At 49.0% G+C, this 27,813-nt stretch overlaps 3 protein-coding genes across 3 annotated transcripts; 2 read left to right on the plus strand and 1 right to left on the minus strand.

Annotated features, from left to right (window-relative positions):
• The first annotated feature begins 1,003 nt into the window (after positions 1-1,003).
• Noto (notochord homeobox) lies at positions 1,004-6,006 on the plus strand. Its single transcript, XM_034512465.2, has 3 exons — positions 1,004-1,453; positions 2,396-2,607; positions 5,083-6,006. Exons 1-3 carry the CDS (start codon positions 1,075-1,077, stop codon positions 5,227-5,229), a joined length of 738 nt encoding a protein of 245 aa, XP_034368356.1. The 5' UTR covers positions 1,004-1,074; the 3' UTR covers positions 5,230-6,006.
• A 2,595-nt stretch (positions 6,007-8,601) lies between these two features.
• On the plus strand, positions 8,602-23,031 carry Smyd5 (SMYD family member 5). The gene is made up of 13 exons (XM_034512400.2): positions 8,602-8,727; positions 14,265-14,373; positions 14,890-15,029; positions 16,224-16,345; positions 16,690-16,759; positions 17,198-17,302; positions 18,083-18,145; positions 18,286-18,356; positions 18,656-18,762; positions 19,152-19,208; positions 20,859-20,953; positions 21,537-21,607; positions 21,687-23,031. The coding sequence occupies exons 1-13, from the start codon at positions 8,632-8,634 to the stop codon at positions 21,832-21,834; spliced, it is 1,254 nt and encodes a 417-aa protein (XP_034368291.1). The 5' UTR covers positions 8,602-8,631; the 3' UTR covers positions 21,835-23,031.
• Positions 23,032-23,632: 601 nt separating this feature from the next.
• On the minus strand, positions 23,633-27,562 carry Pradc1 (protease associated domain containing 1). The gene is made up of 5 exons (XM_034511297.2): positions 27,377-27,562; positions 25,092-25,192; positions 24,523-24,632; positions 24,114-24,281; positions 23,633-23,893 (listed from the first exon to the last, which is right to left on the minus strand). Exons 1-5 carry the CDS (start codon positions 27,441-27,443, stop codon positions 23,773-23,775), a joined length of 567 nt encoding a protein of 188 aa, XP_034367188.1. The 5' UTR covers positions 27,444-27,562; the 3' UTR covers positions 23,633-23,772.
• Positions 27,563-27,813: the final 251 nt, after the last annotated feature.

Below are 27,813 nucleotides of genomic sequence, written 5' to 3' on the forward strand. Positions count from 1 at the left end.
GACCCCTTATTTATTCTTTTTTCTTTCTCTGACAGAGTTTTGCTTTGCAAAGCACATTTGGCCTTGAACTGTAAATCTTCCTCCTTCAGCATCCCAAGTGCCAGCTTCCAGCAGGAACCCCGCGTCGAGGGCAAGGGTATTCCTGAAAAGATCTGAGAAAATGGTAATAGCTTCAGGACTCTAGGAGGTTTACTTTTCACTACTGTTATAATGCTTACATATTTTAAAATTCCAGTGGAGCTAGCCAGGGCGTCTGCTTTAAGAGGACTCTCCCAAGAGCTCAGCTGTAGAGAGCTTACTTAGCAGGTGCCCCAGTTGCAGTGAGGAAGTACCCAAATTTATTTGGGAAGAGGGTGAAGATTAGGAAGATCAGGACAGCAGGCACTGCCCCACCCTCCCGAGATCATTGTTCCCCACACCAGTAGGGGAGACTGGTTTCACAGATGTCATGAGCAGTGGCAAAGAACCCACTTTCAGGATCATCAGAGAGCCACTTCAAAGCCAAGCACAGCGGCACATGTACTTGGGAGGCTGAGGCAACATTGCCATGATACTGCCATGATTTGTGACTTGGAGGACAGCCTGGACTACAGATTAAAGAGGGAACAGAGGAGGAGGGGGAGTTTGGCAGAGCACGCCTTTAATCCCAGCAATCACAAGGCAGAAGCAGGTGGATCTCTGTGAGTTCAAGACCAGCCTGATCTATATGGTCCAGGGTAGCCAGAGTTACACAGTAAGACCTTCTCAAGTAAAAGAAAGAAGGGGATGGCACATTCAAGGTACTTCCCCCAAAGCACCAGAATGAAAGAGACCCCTTCTCCGCCTCCCACCCCTGCCCTGGTAGGATGCAACCTACAGCTACTGTGGCCTCACTCAGAGATGATTAAATCGGGCCTTTGCCCCGCCTCCTCCCACCCGCTAAGTTTAAGAGTCCTTGCAAACAGCTGGCCCTGGGGATCCTGATTCACAAGTCTCTTGTATTTTTGTAAGGTAGTCTCTCTCCTATTGAGCTCCTTGCACAGCCTGGGAGATCCTCCCACTCCTCTCCAGTGTAGGTCCCCTCAGGATCGCGCCATGTCCAGCCCAGTGCCCCAGCCTGCTCCCTCAGGCACTCAGGTCCAGCCAGGGTGCTTGGGCCCCTGTCAGGCGGCTGTTTCCCCAGTAGTCTCGCACCGCTTAGCTCCAGGACGCCTGGAGTCCTCCTTCTCTGTCGAGGCCATCCTGGCGAAACCCAGGACTCCTGAGCAGGCTGCCACCTCTCTGCCGCTCTCTACTTGCACCAGCCTGAACTTCGCCTCTGTGTCGCAGTACTGGGTCCTGCCCTGGGTGTGCTCCACAGGGACTTGGCTGCCAGCCTACCTGAGCGTGGGCGGCTACCCGCTGTGCTCCACGTCCTACCTGCCCGGACTGAATGTGACTCACCTCCTCTGCCAGCAGGACCTCAGCCTCACAGGTATCGGTATGGAAGTGGTGGCAGATGGCATGAAAGGGAACTCCTAGAGTTAGCCAGGGGTGATGGTGTATGTCTGTAATCACTGCTGTGAGTTCATAGCTGTAATAATCATGTCAAATCCAGAAGACAGCTTTTCACAGCTTTCGTTTACACCCCCCCCCTGCCTTTTTCATACTTCTGTGTGTTTAATTTGTATTCATATGTGTGCAGGTGAGTGCACACGGATGTGGCTATCAGAGGGCATCATCAGGTGTCTTCAATACCTTTCAGCTTCCCAGAGCTATTTACATTTAAGTACAAGTGGCTGTAAGCTATTGGACATGGGTTCTGGGAACCAAAACCAGGTCCTCTGGAAGAAGAGCAATTACTCTTAATTGCCAAGCTATCTCTCTAGCCCTTTTCCATCTTAATTTTGAGATCTCACCTAACCTGGAGCTCTCCAAATGTCTAGACTGGCTGGCCAAACATTTCCCCAAGAATTCTGTCTCAACTTCCTCAAAGCCTTATTTATTTATTTATTTACTTATTCATTTATTTATTTAATGTATGAGTAAACTGTTGCTCTCTTCAGACACACCAGAAGAGGGTATCTGATCCCATTACAGATGGTGGTGAGCCACCATGTGGTTGCTGGGAATTGAACTCAGGGCCTCTGGAAGAGGCCATCTCCCCAGCCCCTTCAAAGCCTTTTTAAAAACAAACAAACAAACAACAAGAACAACAACAACAAACTTGGTGCTAGGGGTCAGAATTAGGTCCTCAACCTTGTTCCATTTACTGGCTGAGTCCTCTCCCTAGGTCTTCTGGGGTTATTTCTACACAGGCTCTTCTACTCGAGCCTTTATTACTTGGGCAAGGGGAAGTGCCTGTGAGTTTTCTTTCTCTCCTGTCGTGTGTGGGCAGGTGGCTGCTGGCTGACTTCTGCTTCTGGCTGTTCTTTAGGCTCAGAGCTACCTTACTGTTTAGGCCCTCTGAAATGGGCACCCACCGTGGACCTTCAGGACCACAGTACCAAGAGACACCAAAAGAGGGTCCGCACAATGTTTAACTTGCAGCAGCTGGAAGAGTTGGAGAAGGTGTTTGCAAAGCAGCACAACCTGGTAGGGAAGGAGAGAACCCAGCTGGCTGCCAGGCTGCACTTGACGGAGAACCAGGTGAGAACAGGGACCTGAGGCTCAGGTTGTATAGGGGACACCTGATAGACTTGTAGGAAGGGAAGGGAAGAAGACATGACCTTTTCCCTCTAGGCTAGGATGATGGGGAGAGAGGCCTTATTTTTTTTTTTTTAACACATTCCCAATGTAATATTCCTATCAGGAGTCACATATAAACATAACCAAAGTTTCCTCTACTGCTTCCTCCTTTTTGTTAATTGTGTGTGTGGTCTGCATATGTGTAAGTATGTTTTTGCATGTGTGCAGGCACACGTGTGTGTGTATGTGTGGGGGCCTGAGGTTGGTGCCAATAATCATTCTTTGGGGGCTAAAGAGATGGCTTAGCTCTTAACAACACTGGTTGCTCTTCCAAGGGACCCGGGTTCAATTCCCAGCACCCACATGGCAGCTCACAACAGTCTGTTATTCCAGTTCCAGGGGATCTGACACCCTCACACAGATATACATGCAGGCAGAACACCAATGCACATGAAATAAAAATAAATGAATTATGTATACACATACACACACACACACACACACACACACACACACACGTATGTATACATTTATGCTCTTGCTTTTCCACTTTGTTCACTGAGGCAGAATCTCTCAGTCAAACCCAGAGCTAGCTAGCCAGTATGGTTAGTCTCACAGGGCCAACTTGCTCTGAGGATCCTGGCTCTGCCTGCTGAGGCTGGAGTTACAGGCAGGCTACTTGGTATTTATGTGAGTTTCTGGGCATCTGAACTCTGGTTGTTAGGCTTTCTTAGCAAGCCATCTGATCATCTCCCCAGCCCTCTCTCACTTTCTGATTGTTTCCATGCTAAACAAGGGGCTGTGAGCCAAACCAAGCAGATATTGCTGAGACTCCATTTGTAAGGAGGGAGTGTTCCTAAAGGGGTCATTGCTTCTTTCCTCCGGACTTTGCTATGCTCACTGTCATCTTGTTGCCCCACCCCCGGCCCCTGGCTGCTTCACTCTTTGTATTACTTCTTTGTTTTAAGATAGGTTCTCATGTATTCCAGGATGGTCTTGAACTTGCAACATAACTAAAGATAATCTTGAACCTCTAGTTCTCCTGCCCTCAATTCCCAAGTGCTAAGATGACACACATTCACCATGGTGCTGAGTGTCGAGCCCAGAGCTTTATGTGTGCTGGGTGGGCCAGCGCTCTGTTTTCTCTTGAAGTCATCCCAACATGATGATTTTCCCTCTATTTCATCAAGATATCCTTGTCAAGGCCAACAAACATGTTCCTCCCTTCAGCTGACTCCTGAGCGTCACAGCTCTCCGGATGATTGACTGTTTCCCCACTTTGACACACTCTCCTCTTGACCTTCCTCCTGCTTCTCTGGTCATTACTGTCTCCTTTCTAGGCCACTCGTCCCCTTGGGTCTCACCTATAGCCATGGTTTAAAATACCATCTCTAAACTGATGGCTAAGATTTATATGCCCAGTCCAACCTTCTCTGCTAGGAATTGAACCTCATCCCAGGCTAGTCCCTACCACTAAACTACATCATCAGCCACTAATTCTCAAAATCTCTGCCACCCAGCTGGTTCCTCAAAAACGCAGTCATCTGGATGTGATTGCTTCCGTTTCCCCACAGCTGCTGCTTTACATCCCTAACTCCCCTGGGTTACTGCTCCAGCCTCCACACACCAGCCAGCTGTGCAGTTACTTCAAGATTATGTCACACCCCATTCGAAAGCCTCAAAACAGACTTTCCTTCCCTGTGGTCTTGGGTGTCCTGGGTCTTGCTGCCCTCTCCCTTCCTGCCCTTTCTCCCTTGCAGCCATACTCCTCTTTCTGGTCCTCACCTTGAGTATGTTGTTAACTGAAAGTCATTCCATAGGCTGTCCTCCGGGTCTACCCAGACAGCTTCTCTCTGCCCCTACCAGGATGGACCTCATGGGAGCTCCCCCAACCCAAGCCTCTGTTTGTAACTCCTCTTATACCTATCATATCTCTTTATTTACATTGGACCTTCTCCCAGTGACTGGATGGTGAGCTGTAGAGGACAGGGATCATGCCTCTGCTCACTGCCATCAGTCACTGTCACTGTCACTGTCACCATCACCTAGTACAGCACCAGCACACTGTAGCCATAAGTACTCACTGGGGGCTCGAGACATAGCTCAATTGGTAGAGTGCTTGCCTCAAATGATTGAGGTTCTGGATTCGGTTTCCAGTACCACATAAAATGGGCACTGTGGCACACACCTGAAACCCCAGCACTTGGGCAGTGGAGGCAGGGTGATCAGGGGTTCAAGAATATCTTGAGCTACATAGTGTGTTTGAGTCTTGCCTGGGTGATATGAGACTTGATCGAAAAACAGCAACAAAGGTACAAACAGGGATGAATGTGCGGTGGCTGAGAATTCAGGAATGGCATTTGGAAGCAGTGACAGTGACGGGTAAAGGGGCCTGCTGGCCAAATTCTGATGCCTGTTCATTGTCCCCAATTACAGGTGAGGATCTGGTTCCAAAATCGCAGGGTGAAGTATCAGAAGCAGCAAAAACTGAAGTCACCTTCCTCCTTTGCCATGGAAGAGCCCTCCAGCAGCTCAGATGGCAACATCCAGAGTGAAGATACTGAGTCAGGAGTTGACAGTTAAGGATGGAATAAGAGGCCCTAGCCATGTTATATGGGCCAGTTCTTCCTGTGGTACCTGCTGGCCCTCCCAGTCCCACAGCTCACTGAAGAGCTTCCTTAAGGTCAAAGGATAACAAATGTACTTGAACAATCAAGGAGGGGAACTCTGGAAGCAGAATAATGGGTTGATCTATGTCCTTGGCCAGGTTTTACTTCTTGTGGATAGAGGTTTACTGATAACCCTCACATCGGGTGAGTTAAGGTCTGTAAGGCACTTACAGAGTACCAGCCGGTGAGGTTTATGGGAATGGAAGCTGTCCCAGCTCTGCCCTGAGGATGAGTTCATCAGTTCTTTCCTGGCCCAGCTATGGAGAAGGGGCCTCCTCGAATCAGCATCACAATGTGGAAGGCTCTCCCCAGAGTCTGGAGGGAAGGAGATTTCTTAGCTCACTTCAAAGTTTCTTGCATTTCAACCCTATTCCTTTTCCTCTTGTCACCCTCCTCTGTATCTGAGGGTAACTTTGAATTCCTGACCCGCTACTTCCCACATGCAGGGATTGCAGCTGCTGCTGCTGCTTCTCCTTCTCCTTCTCCTTCTCCTCCTTCTCCTTCTTCTTCTTCTCCTCTCCCTCTTCCTTCTCTTCTTCTTCCTCCTCCTCCTTCTTCTCTTCCTCCTTCTCCTTCTTTTTGACCACAGAATCTCATTTTGTGGCATAGACTGGCTTCAAACTCATGGAAATTCTCCTGTCTCAGCCTCTCTAGTGCTGAGGTAATGGGTAAGAGCCACCATGCTTTGCCTAAAGTTTTCTTGTCTTCTCTGATACCACTTTCAGTAGGAGTTCATGTCACAGTGAGCTCAGGTTTATGGTAATTTTATGGTAATTGATTAATTGATTCCTTGGAGAAACAAGCTATGTTTTTCTCTGAAGCCCCCTTTTCCCCCAGAATTTATATTGACTTAAATTTGTCATTTTTCACCTAGTATTGACAATACAGTTCTTCCTCCCTGAATGACCCTCTGACCCTGCTTGGCTTCTTGCCAGGAAGCCTGCTGAGAGCTTATTCTTGTGAAATCAGCTTCCAACATTTAAGAGCTGGTTTCTGTACTGAAGACTGCTCCTTTGCAGTTCCTGGGCTGAGGTGAGGTGACAGGGTAAAGGAAGGGCTGATCTTCCTCAGTGAGGTTGTTCTCGGGGGGCCCAGCTTTCTGGGGAAAGAGGAAGGTGGGTGATGGGAGATGAGCCTGGAAAGTACCCGGCATACAAGACAGTGGACTTTAGCCAGGTATGGTGGTACACACCTTTAATCCCAGCGCTCTGGAGGCAGAGGCCAGCCTGGTCAATAGAGTGAGTTCCAGGACAGCCAGGGTTCCGCAGAGAAGCCATGTCATGAACAACTAATAAAAAAAAAAAAAAAAAAAAAAAACCAAAAAAAAACAGTGGACTTGTAGCCATTAAGTGGCAAGTTTGAGGGAATCCAGAGCCTTGCCTCAAGAAGCCATCTTTTGCAGCTGGGCAGGGCAGTATATACCTGTAGTCTTAGCACCAAGGAGGCTAAGGCAGAAGGATGGAGTCAGCCAGAGCTACCACAGTGAATATAGGGCAAGCCTAGAGTGAACAGCTGGATGCTGTGTCAAAACACAACGGCTGGGAGAAGGATCAATAGGTTCAGATTCTTGCTGCCAAACTGAAGATCTGAATTTGATCCCTGGAACCTCCATGATGGACAGAGAGACCCCAGTGCACACACCCACACACATACAGACACACTCACAGAATAACTGTAAGGAAAAAAACCACATATAAAAACTGGAGAGATGGCTGAGCAGTTAGGGGCACCTGTTGCTCTTGCAGAGGACCTCAGTTTGATTTCTAGCACCTATGTGGTAGCTCACTACCATCCACAACTCCAGTTCAGGGGATACTAAGCCCTTTTCTGACTTAAAAATGCAGACACCAGGCACCTGCAGGCAAACATTCACACAGGTAAAAAAAATTAAAAAAATTTTTTACAAAGACTAACAAAAAGGGGGGGGGGACCCAGAAAAATTTTTTGTTCATATTCTTGGGGAATTCTTCTGAATGCTGGGGTCAGAAGTCCTATTCACCAAAGGGATCCAACCACAGCTGTCTCCTTCAGGAGCGACTGGTCCATTTTGTGTGTGTGCACACCCATTCATGTTCATCCAAGGTCAGAGGTCAACACTGAGTGTCTTAATTGTTCTCCTCTTTTGTTGAGTCAGGCTCTCCTGTTGAACATAGAGCTAGCCCATTTGATCAGGCTGGTTGGCTGGGGAGCCCACAGTGTCACCCTGTGTCTACCACCTCAGTTCTAGGATTGATGGCTTGTTATGTGGACACTGAGGATCAAACTCAGGCCCTCATGCTTATGTGGCAAACACAGTCCCAATTGACTCACTTTTTTAAAAAAATCAAATTTAGGAGTCAGAGGCAGGTGGATTTCTGAGTTTGAGGCCAGTCTGGTCTACATGGCAAGTTCTAGGACAGCCAAGTTACATAGATCTTGTCTCAGCTGGTGGTGCATGCCTGTGATCCCAGCACTAGGGAGGCAGATATATATATATATATATATATATATATATATATATATATATATACATTTATAGAAAGAAAAATTTTCTTTTTGCATATGATTGTTTTGCCTTCATGTATTCATGTTTTGCCTGCCTGTTGCCTGAGGAGGTTGAAAGAGCAGGCATCAGAGACCCTGGAACTGGAGTTACATTCAGATAGTTGTAAACCAGTGTTGGGAACCAAACCTGGGTCCTCTGCTAGAGTAACAAGTGCATTTCTCGTTCAGACAGGTTTCATGGATTCTAGGCTAGTCTTTGTGCACTCAAGCGTTCAAAGCAAACCTCTCCTAAACGTAGAACAGAAATGTTGCCACCGGAGGATGGGGAAAATTTTAAACCAAGTGAGCCCAGCAACCAAACTGCTTTTCAGGATGAGGGTCAGAGCAAAAATAAGTCAGCCTTCTCTGGGTCTAAAAACGGCTTTGTTTAGTGTTGGGGGTATGGTGAAGGGCTTCTTAAGCAGGAAGATGACTGCAAACTCTTGGCCAGATTGGGATACATAGTGAGATCCTGTCTCAAAAACCAGACAGTGGGAAAACCAACTACGGACACTTAAGAACATAGCTGGGATAGGCTAGGGGTCTCCCCTGAGCTACTCCATCAGCCGTCATTCATGGACTCAGACGACCAGAAGTCCAAGCACATAGTCAGGCCAGGTTCCACACAAGCAAAACCAAGACACCAAAAGCCTTGAAACACTGCAGAGCAAGTAATCTCCTAGCCACGTTCCGGGGCGGGGCGGGGCAAGGTGGGGAAGTGAGCGCTCGGAGGCTCAGTGGGCGGGGCCTCCTGGGGCGGGGTCAAGGGTCAGGAAGCGGAGGCGTGCCCAAGATGGCGGCCTCCATGTGCGACGTGTTCTCCTTCTGCGTGGGCGTGGCGGGCAGTGCCCGGGGCTCCGTGGAAGTCCGTTTTGTGAGCAGCGCCAAGGTGAGGCCGGGTCAGACCCCTCCGGAAGAGCCACGCCGGGGACCCATGCTCACATTCTGGAGTCCGGGCCCCTCGGCGCCGGTCTGGTTCCTGCTTGGGCCCGGGGTGCAGGGTCTGTCCTCGTGCCCAGGCTCGTGGCGATCTCGCGCGGGGGAAGCCCAGCCTGACACCCTGCGTGCGCACCCTTCCCAGAGGAACCCGGTCCACTGGCGGGTGGCCGTGCTGCCGCTGTCCTGAGTGGTGATGCAGCTCTGGGAGGTCCTGGTGTTGAGGGATATCCTGGGCCAGATTGAAGCCAAGGATATCTTGGCTAGTCTGGGGCTGAGCTGCTGTTCTGGAGGCAGTGCGTGGGAAGTACTTGGCCGAGGGAACTGAGGTATAAAGCAGCCTGGGCCCCCAGCGACCCTTCTGACTAAGGTATGGGTGGAGACTTGGAGAGCTAGGGAACTTGGACCGGAACCTACACAGTGAGCACTCATCCTGAAGGGTTTTAAGCAAGAGAATGACACGATCTCGTGGTTTTGTATCATGGTTCTTTTTTGTTGCTGCTGTTGTGCTCTTTGTTTTGTTTTTGTTTTTGTTTTGAGACAGTCTCATTATGTAACTCTGGCTGTCCTGGAACTCACTATGCAAACCAGGCTGCCTCTGCTTCACTAGTGCTGAGATTAAAGGCTTGTGCCAGTATGCTTGGCTCTATTAATCGTGTTTTATATTCCCTGTAAAATAGAAAATGCACATAAGTAAAGGTAAAAAAAAATCACTCCAGATTGTACTTGAGGCTGGACTTGAACTCATCTATCAACTCCCAAGGGCTGGGTTACAGGCCTTGTGGCTGAAACACCCCACCCCTGCTCCCATGGTTTCTTTTAATACATGTTTTCAGTACATCTTTAGTATCAGTGATCCCATTTCTACTCAGTTAAAGAGTTGACTGGGTGGGGGAGGCAGCCTATACTTCACTCAACCAAATCCTTATTCCTAACTCCTTTATGCTATTTCTTATCAGTCCTGAGAGCAAACGTCTTGCTTGGTTTCAGAGCAGACAGACTTGTTCTCTCCAGCACTGTTTTGTCTCTCTATGCCTTTGCCAGTTGATATATGCAAAATGGTATGGTTTTGTCTTCATTTGCGTTCCTCTGGGTACAAGTCAGGTTGGATGATGATGTTGTTCATATCCTTGGTCCTTGGCCCAGGATGTTAGTTCTGTGGTCATTTGCTGTCAGCATCTCCATGTGTGTCCAGGCTCCCATCTTAAGTTCTCTTGTCTTTCTGTTCCATAGGCATTGGGAGCGAGTGCTCCTATCCATCCTTGAGTGAGAAGTTAGCTTCCCTGTAGTCGTTGTGTCCACCCAGAGCTGGTCCTCCTGGAGGCCCACATTTGAGGTGTCTCAGATCAGTAATCCCTCTCATTTTACACCACCTTTTTGTCACCATACCCCTCCCCTACCACGGCCCCTCCTTTCTTCACTTCCTTCTCATTTTTTACTCCAATAGTCTCCTTGTCTGGTTCTGTCCTAGCCTTCTTTCAAGCCCCCAGCTAGTGACGAGGCCTAGTGGCCCTGGCCTGTATTCTAGCAACTCAGGAGACTGAAGCAAGAGGACTCTTGTGAGTTCCAGGCCAGCCTAGGGTACAGAGTAAAATCCTGTCTCAAAAACAAACAAACAGACTCCAGCTGCTCACATTCCTCTGCCTATTTCTGATCTTCTGCTGGGGAGAATCCCCTTCCCATGTGGACTCACAGCCAGGGAGCTTATCTAGGGCTCTGGCAGCTGCAGTCGTCTGTTATGATTGGTTTGTAATCTTTCCTTTGAGCTGTCTTCCTCAGGTTACCATAGAACATTCCTGCCTGGCTTAGAGTGAAGTTAGAATTACCTATTCTCAGAGAACTACTCCTGAAGCATGAGCAGAGGGGCACCAGTGAGGGTGACTTCTGGCTCTCTGTTCTGCTTCTGTGGATGTTAGTGGGAATGATTTTTAGATATCTGTGAACTGTCATGCCAGGGACCAATCAGTGGAGAACGAAACCTAAGGTGGCCTAGTTGGTGGCAGTTAGAGTGTCACACTGCTGTACACCAACTAAAGTCCAGCATGGCTCACTCATTTGGGTGCTTTCTTTTAAATTATTTTGAAAATTGTATTTGTCTAAACAGTCAGCTATTTAATGGAACCTCATGCACTTTAAAGTATTATTACTTGTGTATATGATATGTGTGTCTCTGGACATGGATCTGTGTGTGCCACATCATACATGTACACCTCAGAAGACAACTTCCAGCAGCAGGTTCTCTTGTTTCCAGTGTGAGATCTGGAGATGGAACTTAGGTCATTGGGCTTGATGCAGAAAGCATTTCACCCATTGAGCTGTCGGCCTGGCCTAATAAAGACTGTTAACTGTACTCTCTGGTCTAAGAGTTTTGTATAATTCTCTCCTAAAGTTTGTCTTCCCTCTCTTCCTTTTTCCCTTCTCTGTCCTTTTCTTCCTTCTGATGTGGAACCTATTATATCAGCAGTTCTCAACCTGTGGGTTGTGACCTTTTGGGAGTCGAACGACCTTTTCACAGGTCATCTAAGAGCATCCGAAAACCCAGATACTTACTTTACAATATAACAGTAGCAAAATTACAGTTAAGAAGTAGCAACAAAAATAATTTTATGGCTGGGGGTCCCCACGACATAAGAAATTGTATTAAAGGCTCACACCATTAGGAAGATTGAGAACCACTGCATTACATAGGTCAGGTTAGCCTTGAACTTAAGGTAGTTCTCTTGTATTAGCCGCCCGGATTCTGAGACAGCAGGTGTGAGCCACATGCCTAACCTTGCGTGCTTCCTGATCTTATGCATTGGAGAAATTTTCTTGCTTTTTCGTGCTTTTGTCTGTTTGAGGAATGAGTAGCATGTTGTTTATGTGTGGCCTTGAACTCCTGACTTTCCTTTGCCCTAAATGCTGGGGTTAACAGACACCAACCACCATTCCTCTGGCTCTCCTTTGCTTTAGTGACTAAATATTTTCTGCATTTGGTCTTCCAGGATATAAGGGAGGGAGAGCTCTATAGTTATCCTTCCTGTTCCACACCCTACCTCTGCTCCAGGGTTTCTCTGTGTAGCCCTGGCTGTCCTGGAACTCTGCAGCCCAGGCTAGCCTTGGCCTCAGCCTCAGCCATCTGCTTGGTGTTCTAGAGGACAAAACAAGTTTGAAGTCAGCCTGGCACACAAATGCGGGGGGGGGGGGGGGGGGGGGAGGGCGGCATTCAAGGGTTGTGTCCCCACTGTCGTCCTGATATTCAAAGTGTGCTAGGCTAGGCCTCTTAAGCTTTAGTGCTTTAGTGCTGGGATCAAAGCATGCACCATTACACTTGGTTAGTTACCTGGTTTCAGGATTTGAAATTGTTAGAAGATCACATGGGTCTCACTTCTTGCTACTTTGTTCCATCAAGGAAGGCCAAGTTTTCATATTGCTTGGTTGATCCCAAGGGCAATAAAATATAGAGATGGGGTTTCCAGGAAGGGAGCCAAGGGTCTGTTCTGGGCTTTGCCTCTCATTTCACTTGTCCTGTTCTATAGTTAGCTTCTAGAGCTGGGTAGTGACACATGCCTGTTATCCCTGCCTAGGAAGAACTTTTGTAAGTTCAGGGGCAGCCTGGGCTGTGTAGGGGGACACTGTAGGGGTTATGTATAGGCTGAGATTTGCTCTGAGTGTGGCAGAGGCCCATCTGTAGTGCCAGTGCTGAAGGAAACAGGAAGCTGTTTCCTTCAGGACATTTTCTCTGCCACTCTGAGATGGCAGTCCTCTTTGGAAGCGGTACCATCATTGCAATGTCAGCAGAACCATTAACTGCCTCGGCTCTTGATGTGCAAAGTGTGCCAGGCTAGGTTTGTTTATATTGTTATTGTTTGATTTTATAGATTATTTAATTAATTAATTTTTGAGACAGGGTTTCTCTGTATAGCCCTGGCTGTCCCGGATCATGCTCTGTAGACCCTAGGCAGGCCTTGAACTCAGAGATTGCCTGCCTCCGCCTCTCTAGTGCTAGGACTAAAGGTGTGAGCTACCACCACTGCCTAGCTCAGATTAGGCTTCGTAACCTTTAACTTTTATAGGGATCACCAGCATCCTGTTTAAATGTAAACTTTTGGCCTGTGAGATGGCTCATGAGGGAAAAGTGCTTGCCACGCAAGCCTGACAGCTTGAGCTCATTCCCCAGATCCCAGAGTGGAAAGAGAGAGCTGACTGTTGAAGGTTGTCATCTGATTGCTACACAGCACCGCACTCGTGCATGCACCACACACACACACATGAAGATGCACGTTCAGATTTAGCAGGTCTGTGCAGGACCTGAGAGTTTGCTTTTTAAACACTGGGTGGTGAGGAGGTAGAGTTCACAAGGGTGCTCACTTGTACTGTATCACGCCTTGGAAACTGCCTGGCAGAATTACTGAACACCCACTTCTCCAATGGGAAGCAGTTGGCTAGGAGGTTCGCAGGAAGTGTTAGGTGCTGGTTCTAGGACGAGTTCAGAGCTTTGTGCATCCTTTGAGCACTGACCAAGGAAGAGGTCAGTTCTCCCCCACACTAGGCTGCTCTCTGCTGGGATATAGGATGTCTCTGAACCCCTGAGCAGCAGCACGAGGTCTCATGGGGGATTGAGGATAGTGTCATCCTAGTAGCCACTACTAGTATAGGAGGCCCCAGCCTACTAGGAACTGTGACCTTGCCTTGGCCATCCTAGAATGTCCAGGTGTCCGGACGGCTGCTGAGGTGGCTCCCTCCTTGGCCAGGTATTGTGGGCTGAGAGAGGAGCAGTGGTCAGCGTCTTGTGAGCTCTCCTGTGAGCTCTTGGAGCTTTGTCTTTGTTTAAAGATGTATCTTTATTTGTATATTTGTGTGTGTGTGCCCCACATGGGTTTGGTGCCAGTGGAGGCCTTGGATCACCTAGAACTATAGTTAAAGGTGTAAGCTGCCAGATGTCAATGCTGGGAACCAAAAATGGGTCTGTAGAAGAGCAGTAAACATTCTAAATTGTCTGTAGTCGTGTGAGTGTGTGTGTGTGTCCGTGTCTGTGTACCACCTGCGTATGTAGATGTGCATGCCTGTGTATGTGAAGAGGCTAGAAGAGGGCATTGTGTTTTCTCTTCCATTACATTCCACCTGTTACCTGTTGTAGGGTCTCTTCCTGAATCTGGGGCTCACGACTTGGATTGGCTGAAAGGCAGCAGGCCCCAGTGATCTTCCTGTTTCTGCTCTCTTTAGAGCTGGGGGTTTTGGCGTTTGTAGAGGTGCCTGGATTATATGGGAATTGGGATCCAAATTCTGGTCCTCATGATTATAGAACAAGCACACTTTACTGACCCATCTTTCAAGCCTGTTTTCTTTTTTTTTTTTTTTTTAAACAAAAACCAAAAAAACAAGGCCTTATGTAGCCCAGGCTAGCCCTGAACTACTTATCCCCCTATTTCCATGTGCTAGAATAACAGACATGTGTCACTTGGCAGGTTTGGAGCAATATCTTACCCTGTCTGTTCTTTGCCCTGTTAGGGAAAGGGACTGTTTGCCACACAGCTGATCCGGAAGGGAGAGACCATCTTCATTGAAAGGCCTTTGGTAGCTTCGCAGTTTCTCTGGAATGCACTTTACCGGTATCGGGGTGAGCACATCTTGCCTGCTTCAGGTGGCTGCTGAAATGTCCATTTTGTGCATGGAACTGAGCCTCACACATCTCCTGGCCAACCTTCTGGGTGTTGGAAGGAAATGCTGTCTTTCCTTGGAGAAAAGGACCTGAGAACCACGGTTCTGGCTACCTTTGTATTTAGGGCTGTATACCTGCAATGGGAAATGCCTTCAAAATGCTCCTTAGGAACCACTCTCTTTTAGACAGAACTTAGAGTCTACTCCCATGGCCATCATGCTGAAGGTCTGTACCTCAGACATCCCGACTAAAACACTGTGTATAACCATGCTCAGTGAAGACCGAGTTAGCCGCCAGAGCAAGATGTCCTTAACTTGCCCAGCCTTTTCATATTTGTCTTAAGCTAGAGAGAAGCAGAAAGGAGCACCAGTCTGAGGCAGGGATCCCCACCGACTGAGTCTGAAGGAGAAGCAGTGGGATCAGGAACTAGAGGGTTCTTGAAAGAGGGACTTACTGTGTCTTGCTTCCCTGCAGCCTGTGACCACTGTCTTCGGGCACTGGAGAAGGCAGAGGAGAATGCCCAGAGGCTGACTGGGAAACCAGGCCAGGTTCTACCACACCCAGAGCTATGCAGTGTGCGCAAGGACCTCCACCAGAACTGCCCCCACTGCCAGGTGAGCACCCCTGGGGGGAGTGCACAGGAAAGGAGGAGGCCAAGGAGGCACTAGTTGTCTTCACTGGTGAGACAAAGTCTGAAAGAACTTGTCTGTTCCTCAAGGCTCATGGTGTAGTGTGTGACAGTGAAAGGGCCCAGTAACTGTTCAGCTGCTTCTTTGCTGCCAGTGTCCATTGTTCATTCAGAAAATGGGTATGGAGCCAGGCAGTAGTGATGCACGCCTTTAGTCCCAGCACTTGGGAGGCAGAGGCAGGCAGATTTCTGAATTCAAGGCCAGCCTGATCTACAGAGTGAGTTCCATGACAGCCAGGGCTACACAGAGAAACCCTGTCTCAAGAAACAAAACAAACAAACAAATAAAACCCAAAAAACAAACAAAAAAGAGAGAAACCCTGCCTCAAAAAACAAACAAACAAAAAAAACAAACAAAAAAGAAAATGGGTATGGTGGGTCCTAGGGGTTCCATTGCAGTGAGAAGACACCGTGACCACACAACTCTTCCCCCCTATTCCCCCCCAACCCCCCCCCCCCCCCCGACAGGGTTTCTCTGTCAGCCTTGGCTGTCTTAGAACTCACTCTGTAGACCTGGCTGGCCTCGAACTCAGAAATCCGGCTGCCTCTGCCTCCCAAATGCTGGGATTAAAGGCGTGCACCACCACCGCCCAGCCACACAACTCTTATAAAGGAAAACATTTAATTAGGGCTGGCTTACAGTTTGAGAGATTTAGTCCATTATTATCATGGTGGGAAGCATGGCAGTGTGCAGGCAGACATGGTGTTGGAGGAGCAGAGAGGTCTATGTCTCCATTTTCAAGCAGCAGGAGAATGTTCTGCACTGGGCACTGCTTGAGCATCTGTGACCTCAAAGCCCACCTCCACAGTGACACTTCCTCCAACAAGGCCACACCTCCTAATAGTGCCATTCCCTATGGCCAAACATTCAAACACAGGAGTCAGTGAGGGCCGTTCTTATCAAACCATCACAGCAGGACAAGCCTTTTTCTTGGGAGTCTGCAAGAAGCTGAAAAGCTCTTTTCCTTTCTTGTATAAAAAGCATAGGTTAGGTGCATGCCCCTAGAACACCCTATTGCATCCTCACTGAGCTCTTGCTCTAGGGCTGTTATGGAAAGAATGCAGCTAGATGAGGTGAGAGCCCCAGGTCCTGTGTGCTAACCTCCACTCCACATAACAGGTGATGTACTGCAGTGCAGAATGTCGGCTGGCAGCTGCAGAGCAGTACCACCAGATCCTGTGCCCAGGCCCATCCCAGGATGACCCCAGGCACCCCCTCAATAAGCTGCAGGAGGCATGGAGGTAAGTCTCTTCCTCTTCTTACCCTTCCCTTCATTCCTGCCTCAGCTCAGCAGCCATGGGGAGCTTTGGTGAATTAAGTCATCCCTAAGTCATGTTCTGTATTGTTAGGCTTAAATAGAAGTCACAGTTGCAGCAGCTTGCCTTTAATCTGAACAGCCAGCCCTGCCATCTTCAGTACTTTACACACTGCCAGAGTCCTAAGGGATACAAAATTACCTAAGTCCAGCCTTTGATAACTGATGGACTAGGCAGGAAGTGTCTCTGTAGCCTTCATACTGGGTTTGCCTGGCTCTGCTCCTAGGGAGGGGACTTCTAGGTTACACATTTTTTTTCTCTTTCCCTAGGAGTGTTCACTATCCTCCTGAGACTGCAAGTATAATGCTTATGGCCCGGATGGTAGCCACAGTGAAACAGGTGAGCCAGAGAAGCTCACCCCAGTCAGCCCTGGGTTTCAGCCACCTGACCTTGTTTGGATGCTCTTACATCTGAGTTTCCTGAAGGACAGCTGCTTGCTATTGTAGAGCGTGCTAACCAGAAATCAGGTGTAGGTTGTAGGCCCTGGTTTTGCCTGTCTTCATTTTTCTGTGAGATGTCTTATGTAGCATCAGTTCCTACACAGAGTGACAGGTCTTGTGGACCCCTTCTGTCTTCACTATATTCTTCCTCCATGGCCTTCTGTTTTCAAGGTGTTTTGAGTTGGCAAGCCCTTCCCCAACTGGGAAATGGCTGAGTGTGGACAGAGTGGGAAGGGAGACCTGGGCCCAAACTCTTGGGTGGTGATCATTTCCTGATAGAAGGACTTGCGAAACATAACGCCTCTCTTCCACACATACATGTGTATTTGCTGTGCAGGCCAAGGACAAGGACCACTGGGTCAGGCTCTTCTCCCATTTCTGCAGCAAGACAGCCAACGAGGAGGAGGAAATTGTCCACAAACTCCTGGGGGACAAATTCAAGGTTGGTTTTCTTCCATGTCCCCTTTCCCCAACCTCTCAAGTAGTCTGGGGTGTCTGTGGCTACCTTTAAGGGGACAAACTCCACATCTGGTCTCTTCTTAGCTACAGTGGGGGTTAAAACCTCTTAAAAAAGAATGTGCATTCCTAGTACAATTTACCTTTGTGACCTAATATAGACCTAAAGTTGGAATTAGGAACAAGGGACTGCACGTTCTACCCAAGAGTGCTCATTACTCCATGTGGGAAGGCAAGCTTGAGGGAGGCAGAAGCAGGCACAGCAGGGTTTCTGGAGAGTGGAGGGCTGGGGTCCACAGCTCAGAGAAGTACAGAAAATTCATGCCGTGAGAGTACGACACTAAGGACCTCAGCCTTCCTGTGGAGCTGCCCAAGTGGGGAGGCTGTCAGAGGTAGAGGCTGTCGGAAGACAGGATGAAGAGGGCAGGAATGCAGCTGTGGGAAAGAGGTGTCTCTCAGGGTGAGTGTTGCTGTACTGGATCTGGAAGAGAGAAGGGGAAAGCCAAGCTGGTCAGAGGCCAAGCAAGGATGCTCCAGGGGAGGATGAGGGGAGGCGTTCTGAGCCATGCTGCCTCGGCCTTGCTGGAATGAGTACTGGAAACAGGAAAGGTTGAGTTTACACTCTCACTTGGAGCCTGCAGACTTGGAGATAAGCGTCTGTCCCCTGGTGTGGCTCCTTTTCCTTCTATTATCTGATTTCCCCGCTTACCTAGTGCTAAGGGGAAGTCTCCAGGGCTGCAGTGTCCCTCTGTTTCCCCTAAACCAGGGCCAGCTGGAACTTCTGCGTAGACTCTTCACAGAGGCCCTTTATGAGGAGACCCTCAGTCAGGTGAGTCTGGGAAGGTGGGCCCAGGAAGCCTTTCTTCTTGATGCTCCAGGCCTGGAGTTGAAGTGAGGACAACTTTCCGAAGCCTCCCAGTGAAGTCAAATTAGGAAAAGCAGCACCAGACTCACCTTTCTCTTCTACAGTGGTTCACACCAGATGGATTCCGGTCTCTCTTTGCCCTTGTTGGGACCAATGGTCAAGGGATTGGAACCAGGTTAGGAGAGAATGTTCTAGACCTATTAGGTAATCCCCTGAGTTCAGATAGGAGGTTATTGGAGGAAGGTAGCCACAGACTCTTTCAAGATGGTGGGATTGGGTGTTGCCATGACCTGGATGGGAGGAATGGGGCAGGGGAATCTGCTGCTGGGAATCTTGCTCTTTTGGAGGGTGGGGTCCTTACTCTAGAAAAGGAACAGATCTAGATCTGTAGGGTGGGAAACTCTCTGCCTGGGCTTAACATGCCTAGACATGGAGACCTGTGACCTGGGTTGCTTCCATCCATGGACTGCTTAGTTCCCTCAGCCAGTGGGTACATGCCTGTGATGCACTGGAGCTGAAGCCTCAGGACCGGGAACAGCTAGACACCTTCATCGACCAGTTGTACAAGGACATCGAGGCAGGTTGGTGAGATGGGACTGTGGCTTCCCCTACCCTTGGAACTTCCCTAGTCAGATAGTAGACGTGTTCTTACCAGGGAGCTCTAAGCTTATGAGGGGAAGGGAGGAATCCCTATGTGCCCATGGGAAGCCTCAGATCTGTCCACAGGAGTTGGAAGTAAAAAGTGGTCCTGAGACCCATCCTGAGGCTCCATGATGGGGGGATTGAGAGTGCCAGATAAGTGGGTAGTAGTACAGACAGAAGAGCAAGGCTTCTTGGAGAAGCAAAATTTAGGCAAAATGGTAGAGCTTAGGTGTCTAATTCAGAGGGGTGGCAGGAGAACAGAGCTGATGTCTGTTCTTGTGAGTTTAAATTCCTTTTCCCACTGTATCTGCACATTACTTTATTACAGCAACCGGAGAGTTCCTTAACTGTGAAGGATCTGGCCTCTTCGTGCTTCAAAGCTGCTGTGAGTCTTGGACTGGGGAGGAATGGGCCTACATGCTTCTTCCCTACCAGGCCATCTTTCCCAGTTTGCTCCTAGGATGACCAGGACAAGTCTGGATGTGGGGTTATGTCTGTGTTTCTTTGGAGATTTTCTTGGAAATTATCATTCTATCAGTTTCTTTGTTTCTTTCTCATTCCCTTGTGGTGGTGTTACTGGGAGTCAAACCCAAACCTTCATCCTGGCCTCCTTCTTGTTTTAATAGATATTTGCAATGGGCCATGTCCACCTACAGGGGACAGAGTCCTGCTTCTTACAAGGGGAAGCTTGGACATTGCACCACCACTGCCCTGTGGAGTGTGGTCAGGAATCACTGAGAGCCTGAGACATGTAGGATCTTTGTGGGGTGGGGGTGGGCTGGAAGTCTCTTTAGCATCTTCTGGGAAGGCCAAGGTTACCTCCAGTCAAGACTTTCCCAGATGCCAGCCTTCCACCTCCCACTATCCCCACTACTAACTACTAACTTCTCCTCCCAGGTTGTGTGGTCAGGGATCCAAGTCAGCAGACAGAAATAAATGGTCTGTTGTAGGCGCCCTCAGAGCCCAAGCCTCCCTTAGTGAGACAGTGGGACACAACTGAGAACAGTGGTCAGTTTGGGTGTATGTGGAATCCACAGTGAAATAAAGCACTTTGTATTTTCACTGTGGTCCTCAGAAAAGAACACTGGGTAGGGAGCCAGGAAATGGGGTCTCAGACCTGCAGTGTTTAACCACAAAGAAAGTGACCCAGAGCTCTGTTAAGGTTTTTCTTTTGTCTTTTTTATTTTTATTTTTTCTTTTTAAAAGAGTTTTTGACATAGGAGCTGGAGAGACAGCTCAGTAGTTGAGAGCACTGATTTTCTTCTGGAGGACCTGGGTTTAGTTCCCCACATGGTAGCTCACAACTGGCTACAACTCCAAGATCTGACACCTTTACACAAACATACACGCAGGCAAAACACCAATGCACATCAAAACAAACAAACAGTTGTGAAACTGCTGAGTGCTGACTCTGTAGTTATACCGTGCCCAGCAAGTTCTGGTTAGTTTTGAAACAAGGTCTCTTGAGTCCTGACTAGACTGGAACTCATTGTGTAATCCAGTTGGATCTCAAATTCATAGCAAATCTTATCTGGCTTGTGTGAGATTACTTGTGTGAATTGCCATGCTTGGCTTGAGAATATTCATTTGGTTTTTTTTTTTTTTTTTTTTTTATATTATTTGTTATATATTTTTTTGAGATAATGTCTCACTGTGTAGCCCTGGATGACCTAAAACTTGGTATGAAGACCCCCTTGCACCACCTCCTGAGTACTGTGATTAAAGGCCAGTGTCACTGTGCGTGGCTGCTGTTGTAGGAATGGCACTCGGGTTGTCAGGCTTGAAGTAAGCACCTTTACCTGCTGAGTCATCTATCCTAGAACTACCATTTTTAAAGCTGATTCTCATGTGGGCATAGTGATGCACTTATGAGTCAGAGGCAAATGTCACAAGTTCAAGGGTAGCCTGAGGTACATAGCAAGACCCTGATTCAAAACTAGTGTAGACCAGTTATGGAATGCTTGCCTAGCATGTGCAAGGGCCTTGGGTTATAAACATACATATATTCTCTTGTTATCTGTCTTTTGTGACTTAGGTAACCACAGCTGTGTCCCCAATGCGGAGACTTCCTTCCCAGAAAACAACTTCCTTTTACATGTTACCGCCCTGGAGGATATTAAGCCAGGCGAGGTGAGAGGGCCGGGCAGTAGGGGTGGGCATAAGGGCCTTGCAGCTTCTCTTTATGAAGCAGCAGTAACTAGCTGGAGCCCCTTTGTTGGGATGGTGGTGAATCACCACAGGCCCCAGGCCCTGAGTCTTTTTGGCAGTGAGTATGCTCTGATCTCTCCCAGTTCTTTAAGTATCTTCAGAAAGTCTCATATTGAGGTAGAGCTATGTGCCCAGTCTCTAACCCCAGCTACCTTTTTGATTTCTTTGCGGCTTGGGCCACAGGAGCTAGTGTGGATTGGAAGTTCTGGTTGGTGACCATAGCCTGACAGTTTCTCCCACACAAGTTATCATACCAAGATTAACCTCTGATCTCATCTACAGACCCTGGCTACTGGCTGGTTTCCCCAGGGCGTGAGGCCAACTCCATTCCTTGTCTAAACCCAGATGGCAGTCTTGCCAGCTAGAGGCATGGGGATGGATCAGTGCTGAAAGACATCGGAGGCCTAGCTCTTGGGCAGGGAACAGTGGTGGAAAAGATAGTTGAGGAAGCTCTTTTCCTTTCTGGTGGAGGGCACAGGCAATCAGATCCTCTCTTACCCTACAGGAAATCTGTATCAGCTACTTAGACTGCTGTCAGCGGGAGCGCAGCCGCCACAGCCGCCACAAGATCCTCAGGTGCCAACTGGGGACAGGGTTGGGCTCTGGGCTTTTCTGTCCCAGCAACTTCCTGACTTGTCACCCCTCTACTTTGAAGGGAGAACTACTTGTTCATCTGTTCCTGTCCCAAATGCCTGGCAGAGGCTGACGACCCCAATGTGACCTCAGAAGAGGAGGAAGAAGAAGATGAGGAGGAAGGAGAGCCAGAAGATGCAGAGCTTGGGGATGAGATGACTGACGTGTGATGTTTACCTTGCCTGGAAGGCCCTGCCCAGACCCTGCTGGAAAAGGGGGCCTGTCCTCCACAAATGTGGTTGGAAGGAACATCCCCTACCCCTTGCACCCACTGCCTGCCTTCTCCCTTCTAGCATTCTGCTGGAGGGTAGGATAGAGGCTGGACCCAAGCCCACCCCTCACCAGACCTCATGCCCTGAGCACTGCTGCTGAGCTGCATCGGACCTGTGCCATCACCAAGCCTTCCAGAACTGGCCTTCCCCTGCCATGCTCCAGTGAAGCTGTGGGACTGGAATCAAGTTTCAGGCCTCATAGTGTTCTTCCTCTGGGCCCCTTAGCCCATACTCAGCTCATGCATCTATCAGAGGCTTGGCTCCTATTGACTGGCTATTAATTTGAGGGTGGCAACAAACTGGCCATCAGAGAGCAGACTGGTTTCCTTGACAGAAAGAGGTGATGAAGCCTTACCTCTTCCTTACTGCTCACCTACCACAGCTGCAGCTGAAGTCATGGCCCACCATTTGCCAGCAACAGGCAGGAACAAGGGACTAGGCCTTTAGAACAACACTGCAAAAAGACTCTGCCAGGGGTGCTGGGCTATCCCACTGGACTCTGTTCGACAAACTCCAGAATTGCTATGCCTGTGTCTTGCCTCTGAGGCTAAGGCAAGGGGGCTAGCTTGATAAGGTGTGGAAGAGGCCTGTCTTTATCAGGATGAAGACTACCACTCTTTCTCAGACCAACAGTATGGCAGATGACAGGTTGTGCTCCATAATTTAGGATGCCCAGTCTTCCCTGAGACCAGCTGCAGTGGTCCAGAAAAGGGATCTGGATCTCCAACACCCTCCTTTAGGATCTCCACAGAGGAACACCAGAGTCCTTCAGAAACCGAAGGAGCTGGGCAGGATGTGTGAAGATGAGCCGGGACTTGTTCCCTCATTGCCGCAGATGACCGTCTCACTCTTGGGGTGGGCACTGTGGGAATTACAGCCACCACTCCCCATTTGTTCCCTGAGAGGCCTGCACATGGCTCTTCTAGCTTCCAGGGAGGACCAGTGCCTATGCTACAGGCCCTTTTCAAGGTGGAGCCAGATGGAACATGCCTGAGTGGCCCCCTTACCTATTGGGCACACTCCTTCACAACAGCCAGCACCCCTCTTCCTTTGGTATGCCCACTGGTCTCAATAAAATGTGAGTGGTGACAGGCCTCTGCAGCAGTGCCTTGGGGGGCGTGGGCAGGTGGACCACTCTGGGCCTGCAGATAGTCAAGGAGGTGGATGCAAAGGGCACAAGTTAGACCAGTGGGTGGCAGCAGTGCTCCAGGTTCCTCAGCAGCGGTCATAGTGTCCCCACACCGGTGTGTAAATGTCCTTAAAGCCAGACCAAGAGTCTCAGAGGTTTGATTTCAATTGCTGATTCTAGGCCTTAAGAGTCTTTTTCCTAGAGGGCTGGACCACAATTGGCAGTCTGATGGACTTATCCTAAAGGGCCTTGAGAAACCATGGTCGTCTTTGAACCTCCCCTAAAGTCAGCAGGATGATACGGGACTGAGTAAATGAGCCCCCCACACCCATGCGGTTTTAGTTCAGGACACAGGCACAAACCTGATGAGCATTATTTGGCTTTATTGCTAAAAGTAGGGGCTTATCAGTCCCCAAACACCACTTCTTTAAACCACTTGAGCAACAGCTACAAGGCTCATTGTGAGGAGGTCCTGGCTGCTGGAAGCTGAAACAGGTGCTATGTGTTCCAAATTCTAGCCAGAACCCTCTTCCTGAAGCACGAGATGTCCTTGCAGGCCCTAGAGAAGAGAAAGCCAGGAGGATGGCTTCCCTGTCCTCTCAGTGGCTCCACTTGTCCTCAGAATCTATCTCCAAACTTTAAATAGCAGAATCTTGGGTTTCCTCTTCCCATGAGTAAATTGTCACTGGAACCTGGAGTCAGCTTTTCTACCAGAAAGTCCATGGAGGTTGCAGCAGCTCAAAGGTAGGGATACTGGTGACATTGACTGGGATAGAGATGATGGCCCATGGTAGCCCATGCTGTTCCAGAGAACGTCGGATCATGTAGCTGGGAGGGCATGAAGAGCAGGAGCGATGGTCACTTTCTCAGCCCCCAACACTGCCCTCTGCCCCAGTTACTCTGGGAGTTCCAGAAACTCAGAACTTTTTTGCCCTCTGACTGGAATATTCAAGACAGGGCCTTCGAGAGGGGACTGGTGATTGTTTTTGACCCCCACCAAGTCATGATACCCATGTAGTATGGCCTGCCAGAAGCAATGAGTCCTCACCCATCTCGGCCGAGTAGGAAGAGGGCAGGAATGTCAGCTGTGCGTTGAGTGCTATCCTGGATCATCTCCACGTAGAAACTGTCATTGTCAACTGCATTGTCCGAGATGATCACAGCCCGCCCACCATGCTCCTGCACCACCCTGGTCTTAGAGAGGAAGGAGCAGCCCCTGGAAAAGGGGTGATGAGATCAAAAGAAAGGCATGTGCTAGCTGCCCCTCCCTTACATCCGCTCTGGGGGGTTGAAAGGACCACAGAGAACTTGTACTGAGGGTCATCAGTACACAGCTGAAAGTAGACATTTCTTAAAGACTTGTAAAGGATGAATTACTTTAAAATTGACATTTCAAAGTATCATAAGCCGTGGTCAGAACCTGCACTTTCCATGTGCCGTGCCTGCCCACTCCTTACCCCCTTTCCACCAGAGCGATCTGGTCCTGGATGAAGAAGCCGTTGCTGAGTTCCCCACAGGCCTCTGGAGGTTCAGCAGGGACGAGGTGAATCTGCTCATACCTTGTGTGCTGAAAAATGTTTAGACATTTGGACAAATAAGAGTGTAGGGAGACACTTTATGGAACAGGCTCACAATTCATTTTACTGGTGCCTCATAACTGGTGAGGGCAGGAAATGGAGTGGTCTCTCTGTGGCTGAGCATCTGAGCATTTTAATCTGATTCTCATAGAGTCCTGTCTGACTACTCAACCTCACCCTGCCTTTCTGTGGGAGGGGAACTGGTTATAACCCAGGGACAGGGAGAAGTATGTGGAACTGACAAGACAGCTGGCACTCTTGGTTTTCCAGGTAGTTTCCACCAATAAAGACAGTTTCTCCCTGGTTTGTATAGTATGCAGCAGCCCCTGGAGGGCATAGCTAGATTCTACTTCTTGCCCTGTCCCAGCATAAAAGTCAGAAGAGGGTCACCATGGCTAAATGATGGCAAGGTGACTGAAGGTCAGAGATCTGGGCATCTTTGAACTTACAAATATACCACCAAAGTCCTTGGCAGGTGTGGCTGTGAAGATGTAGCGAATATCCCCGGGACTCAGCACTTGGAAGTATAAGTAGTCATGGATGCGTAAGCCTAAGGGAAAGAGTGTAAATGAAGGCCTCTCCAGAGCAGGCTGGTTCAGGTTTGCATTATGGGCTTCTTTATGTCTTTAACTGCTCTGGGTCCTGAGACCCTGGCATCAGCTGATTGAATCTGCTGTGTGATTTCTTTTTTTCTTTTTTTTTTTTTTTTAACTTATTTTTTAAAACAGAGTCTCACTGTGTAGCCCTGACTGGCCTTAAACTCAGAGCTCCACTTGCCTTTGATAGCTCCCACCCACACCCTTAGTGCTGGAATTAAAGGTGTGTGCATCATACCCAGCAATCTTTTTTTTTTTTTTTTTTTTTTTAAAGTGGCCTCATACTGCCCAGGCTGGCTTTGTACTAGTTTTGTTTCCTTGGTAGGCCTTGAATCCTTTCTCCTAACTGCCTCTCAAAAATCATGGATACAGGCATGCATCACCATGCCCTTCTAGAGAGCTGGTTTCTGTACTGGAAAGGGCAGACTGGATGCAGGAGATTTGTATTTGCTGCTGCTGCTCTCACAGTTGGAGCCACAAAGACCCAGAGCTCTTGGGTCAACATCCACCCCTTCTTTGAAAAAGTCCTAAGAGTTTCAGAGTGGACAGGGAAGCCCCCAAGTTTCTAACCAAAACTAACAAGTTAGCTCTGGTCTCACTAACATCTCCTATATCAATCACTGTCATTTCTTGTCCTGACTGTTCCAACTTAATTCATCTTGTTTCTATGTCTTCTTTTTCAGATGGGGGTTTTGCTATGTGGCCCAGGCTAGTTTTCAACATTTTAGGCTCAAGCAATTCTCCTGCCTCAGCTTCTCATCTGCTTTCATTCTTTCTGTATTTTTAATATAAATATATGTGTACTTTGGCTACATGTATTTTCATGCACCATGTATGTGCCTGGTGCTGGCAGAGTCCAGAAGAGAGTATCAGCTCCCCAGAGCTGGAGGGACAGACAGTTGTGAGTTGGGCTCTCTGCCTCTGTTCTTGCTCCTTAAAGTCCACTGCCACCCACTCCACTGCAAGAGCTTCAGTGTCCCCTTCACTGGCTCAAGTGTATTCTGCTGTTGGCTGTGGTGTAGAGCCCTGCCTGATTTGACTCCTATACCCACTCCAATCTTGTCTGCTCTTTCCCATGTTCAAGTTGTACTAGCTTTTCAGTTATTCATCTTTTTGGAACTTCCTAAAAGTTTACTTGTCATTTCTCATAAAGATACTGCCTTGTTCCTACACCCATTCAAAATATACTTTCTTCCAGCTAATACTTCCTCTGTAATTATGGTAGATTCATAATACTCTGCTTCTTTCATTAGAGCAATGATTCTAAGTATGTGGCTTTACACAGCAATGAATCCCCAGGGCCAGGGACACAGTGGCTGCTCAGCAAAGGTTACTTAACAAAGAACTCTGTCCAGCTCTGCTGCCCGGAACAAGAGAACAGCCACAACAACCAGAGCTTTGCTATGATACAGAAATTTCTCAGCATCGAAGTTTAATGTTTTCCTGGGATTTGAGTCCCTGGATTCCTTAAACCCAGAAAGGCAAATGAATGTTGATGGATGGAATCTCAGGTCTGTTAGTCAATCCACTTATAAAGCTATCACTGTGTATGCTGTGGCCAGGACTGTCTGTGGCTATAGGTGTTCCTGTCTGGTCCAAATCACAGCTCAGAGCTAAGGAGGCTTGCAGCTTTTTGTCTTGAGTGTAGGTACACCTCATTAGATGAATACACCCCGCAGGAAGCCTTCTGGATTAATATGAGGCAACCCTTTCCACAAGCACACTCCTGTCTGGAGTTTGATGCACTTATCTAATAAGATTCCGGTATATGCATGTGTTCACTTAACGCGTAGGTGTGTACATTTATGTTTGACTTGTGTAAGTGGGTGCCTGTGCTTGTGAGGCCGTGTGTGTTCCTGCCTATGTGAACGCTCATGTTCTCTGTTCTGGATCTCTAGCTGTCACCAGGGTCGCCCTCAGTGGGAGGAAAGCTGAAGGATCTTGATTCGACGGGGAGGGGGGATTGTTGGGTTATGCCTACTCACAGACCCAGGAACCAGCATCCACCCGATGCAGCCTCCTGGCCCCTGGATCTGGCCGGCCCAAACTCGCGGGGTCCCCAAGGTGACCCGTGGCCCCCGGCCCGAGCAGCGCGCACGCTGGATGCCCGCCCCGCCCGCCTGTCCATCGCCGCTCACCGTGGGCCGCGACGCACGTGGGCAGCCAGAGCACGAGACAGCACCAGCCCGCGGCGCCACGGCTCATCTCCAGGGCCCGTCCCGCTGCCGCCGTCCTGCCGCGATCGCTCGCCGGACTTTAGCCTGACAGCTGCCACGGCCTCCCTCAGGCCCGCTCTCCGCGCCCGTTGGAGCGCGGAACGGAGGCCGGCGGCTGATTGGCCGCCACGTCTGTTCGTGTGGCCGCACTTTCCGCCTCTACGCCCTAGGCCACTCCCTATTGGCCAGGAGAAGTGGAACCGGGAGCTGATTTGCCAAAACTCTTAATAGCAACTGCAGTTCGCAGCCCCGCCCCCGCACTCCTCATTATAGACGCACCTCCCCGATCCTGGGGTGGGTGGCTCGCGGGGACGCGCGGGATCCACGGGTCTCCTCCCAGTCAGACGCTGGCCTCGCGC

The sequence above is a fragment of the Arvicanthis niloticus genome, chromosome 9, assembly GCF_011762505.2.
Source record: "Arvicanthis niloticus isolate mArvNil1 chromosome 9, mArvNil1.pat.X, whole genome shotgun sequence".
In the NCBI taxonomy this organism is placed as follows: Eukaryota; Metazoa; Chordata; class Mammalia; order Rodentia; family Muridae; genus Arvicanthis; species Arvicanthis niloticus.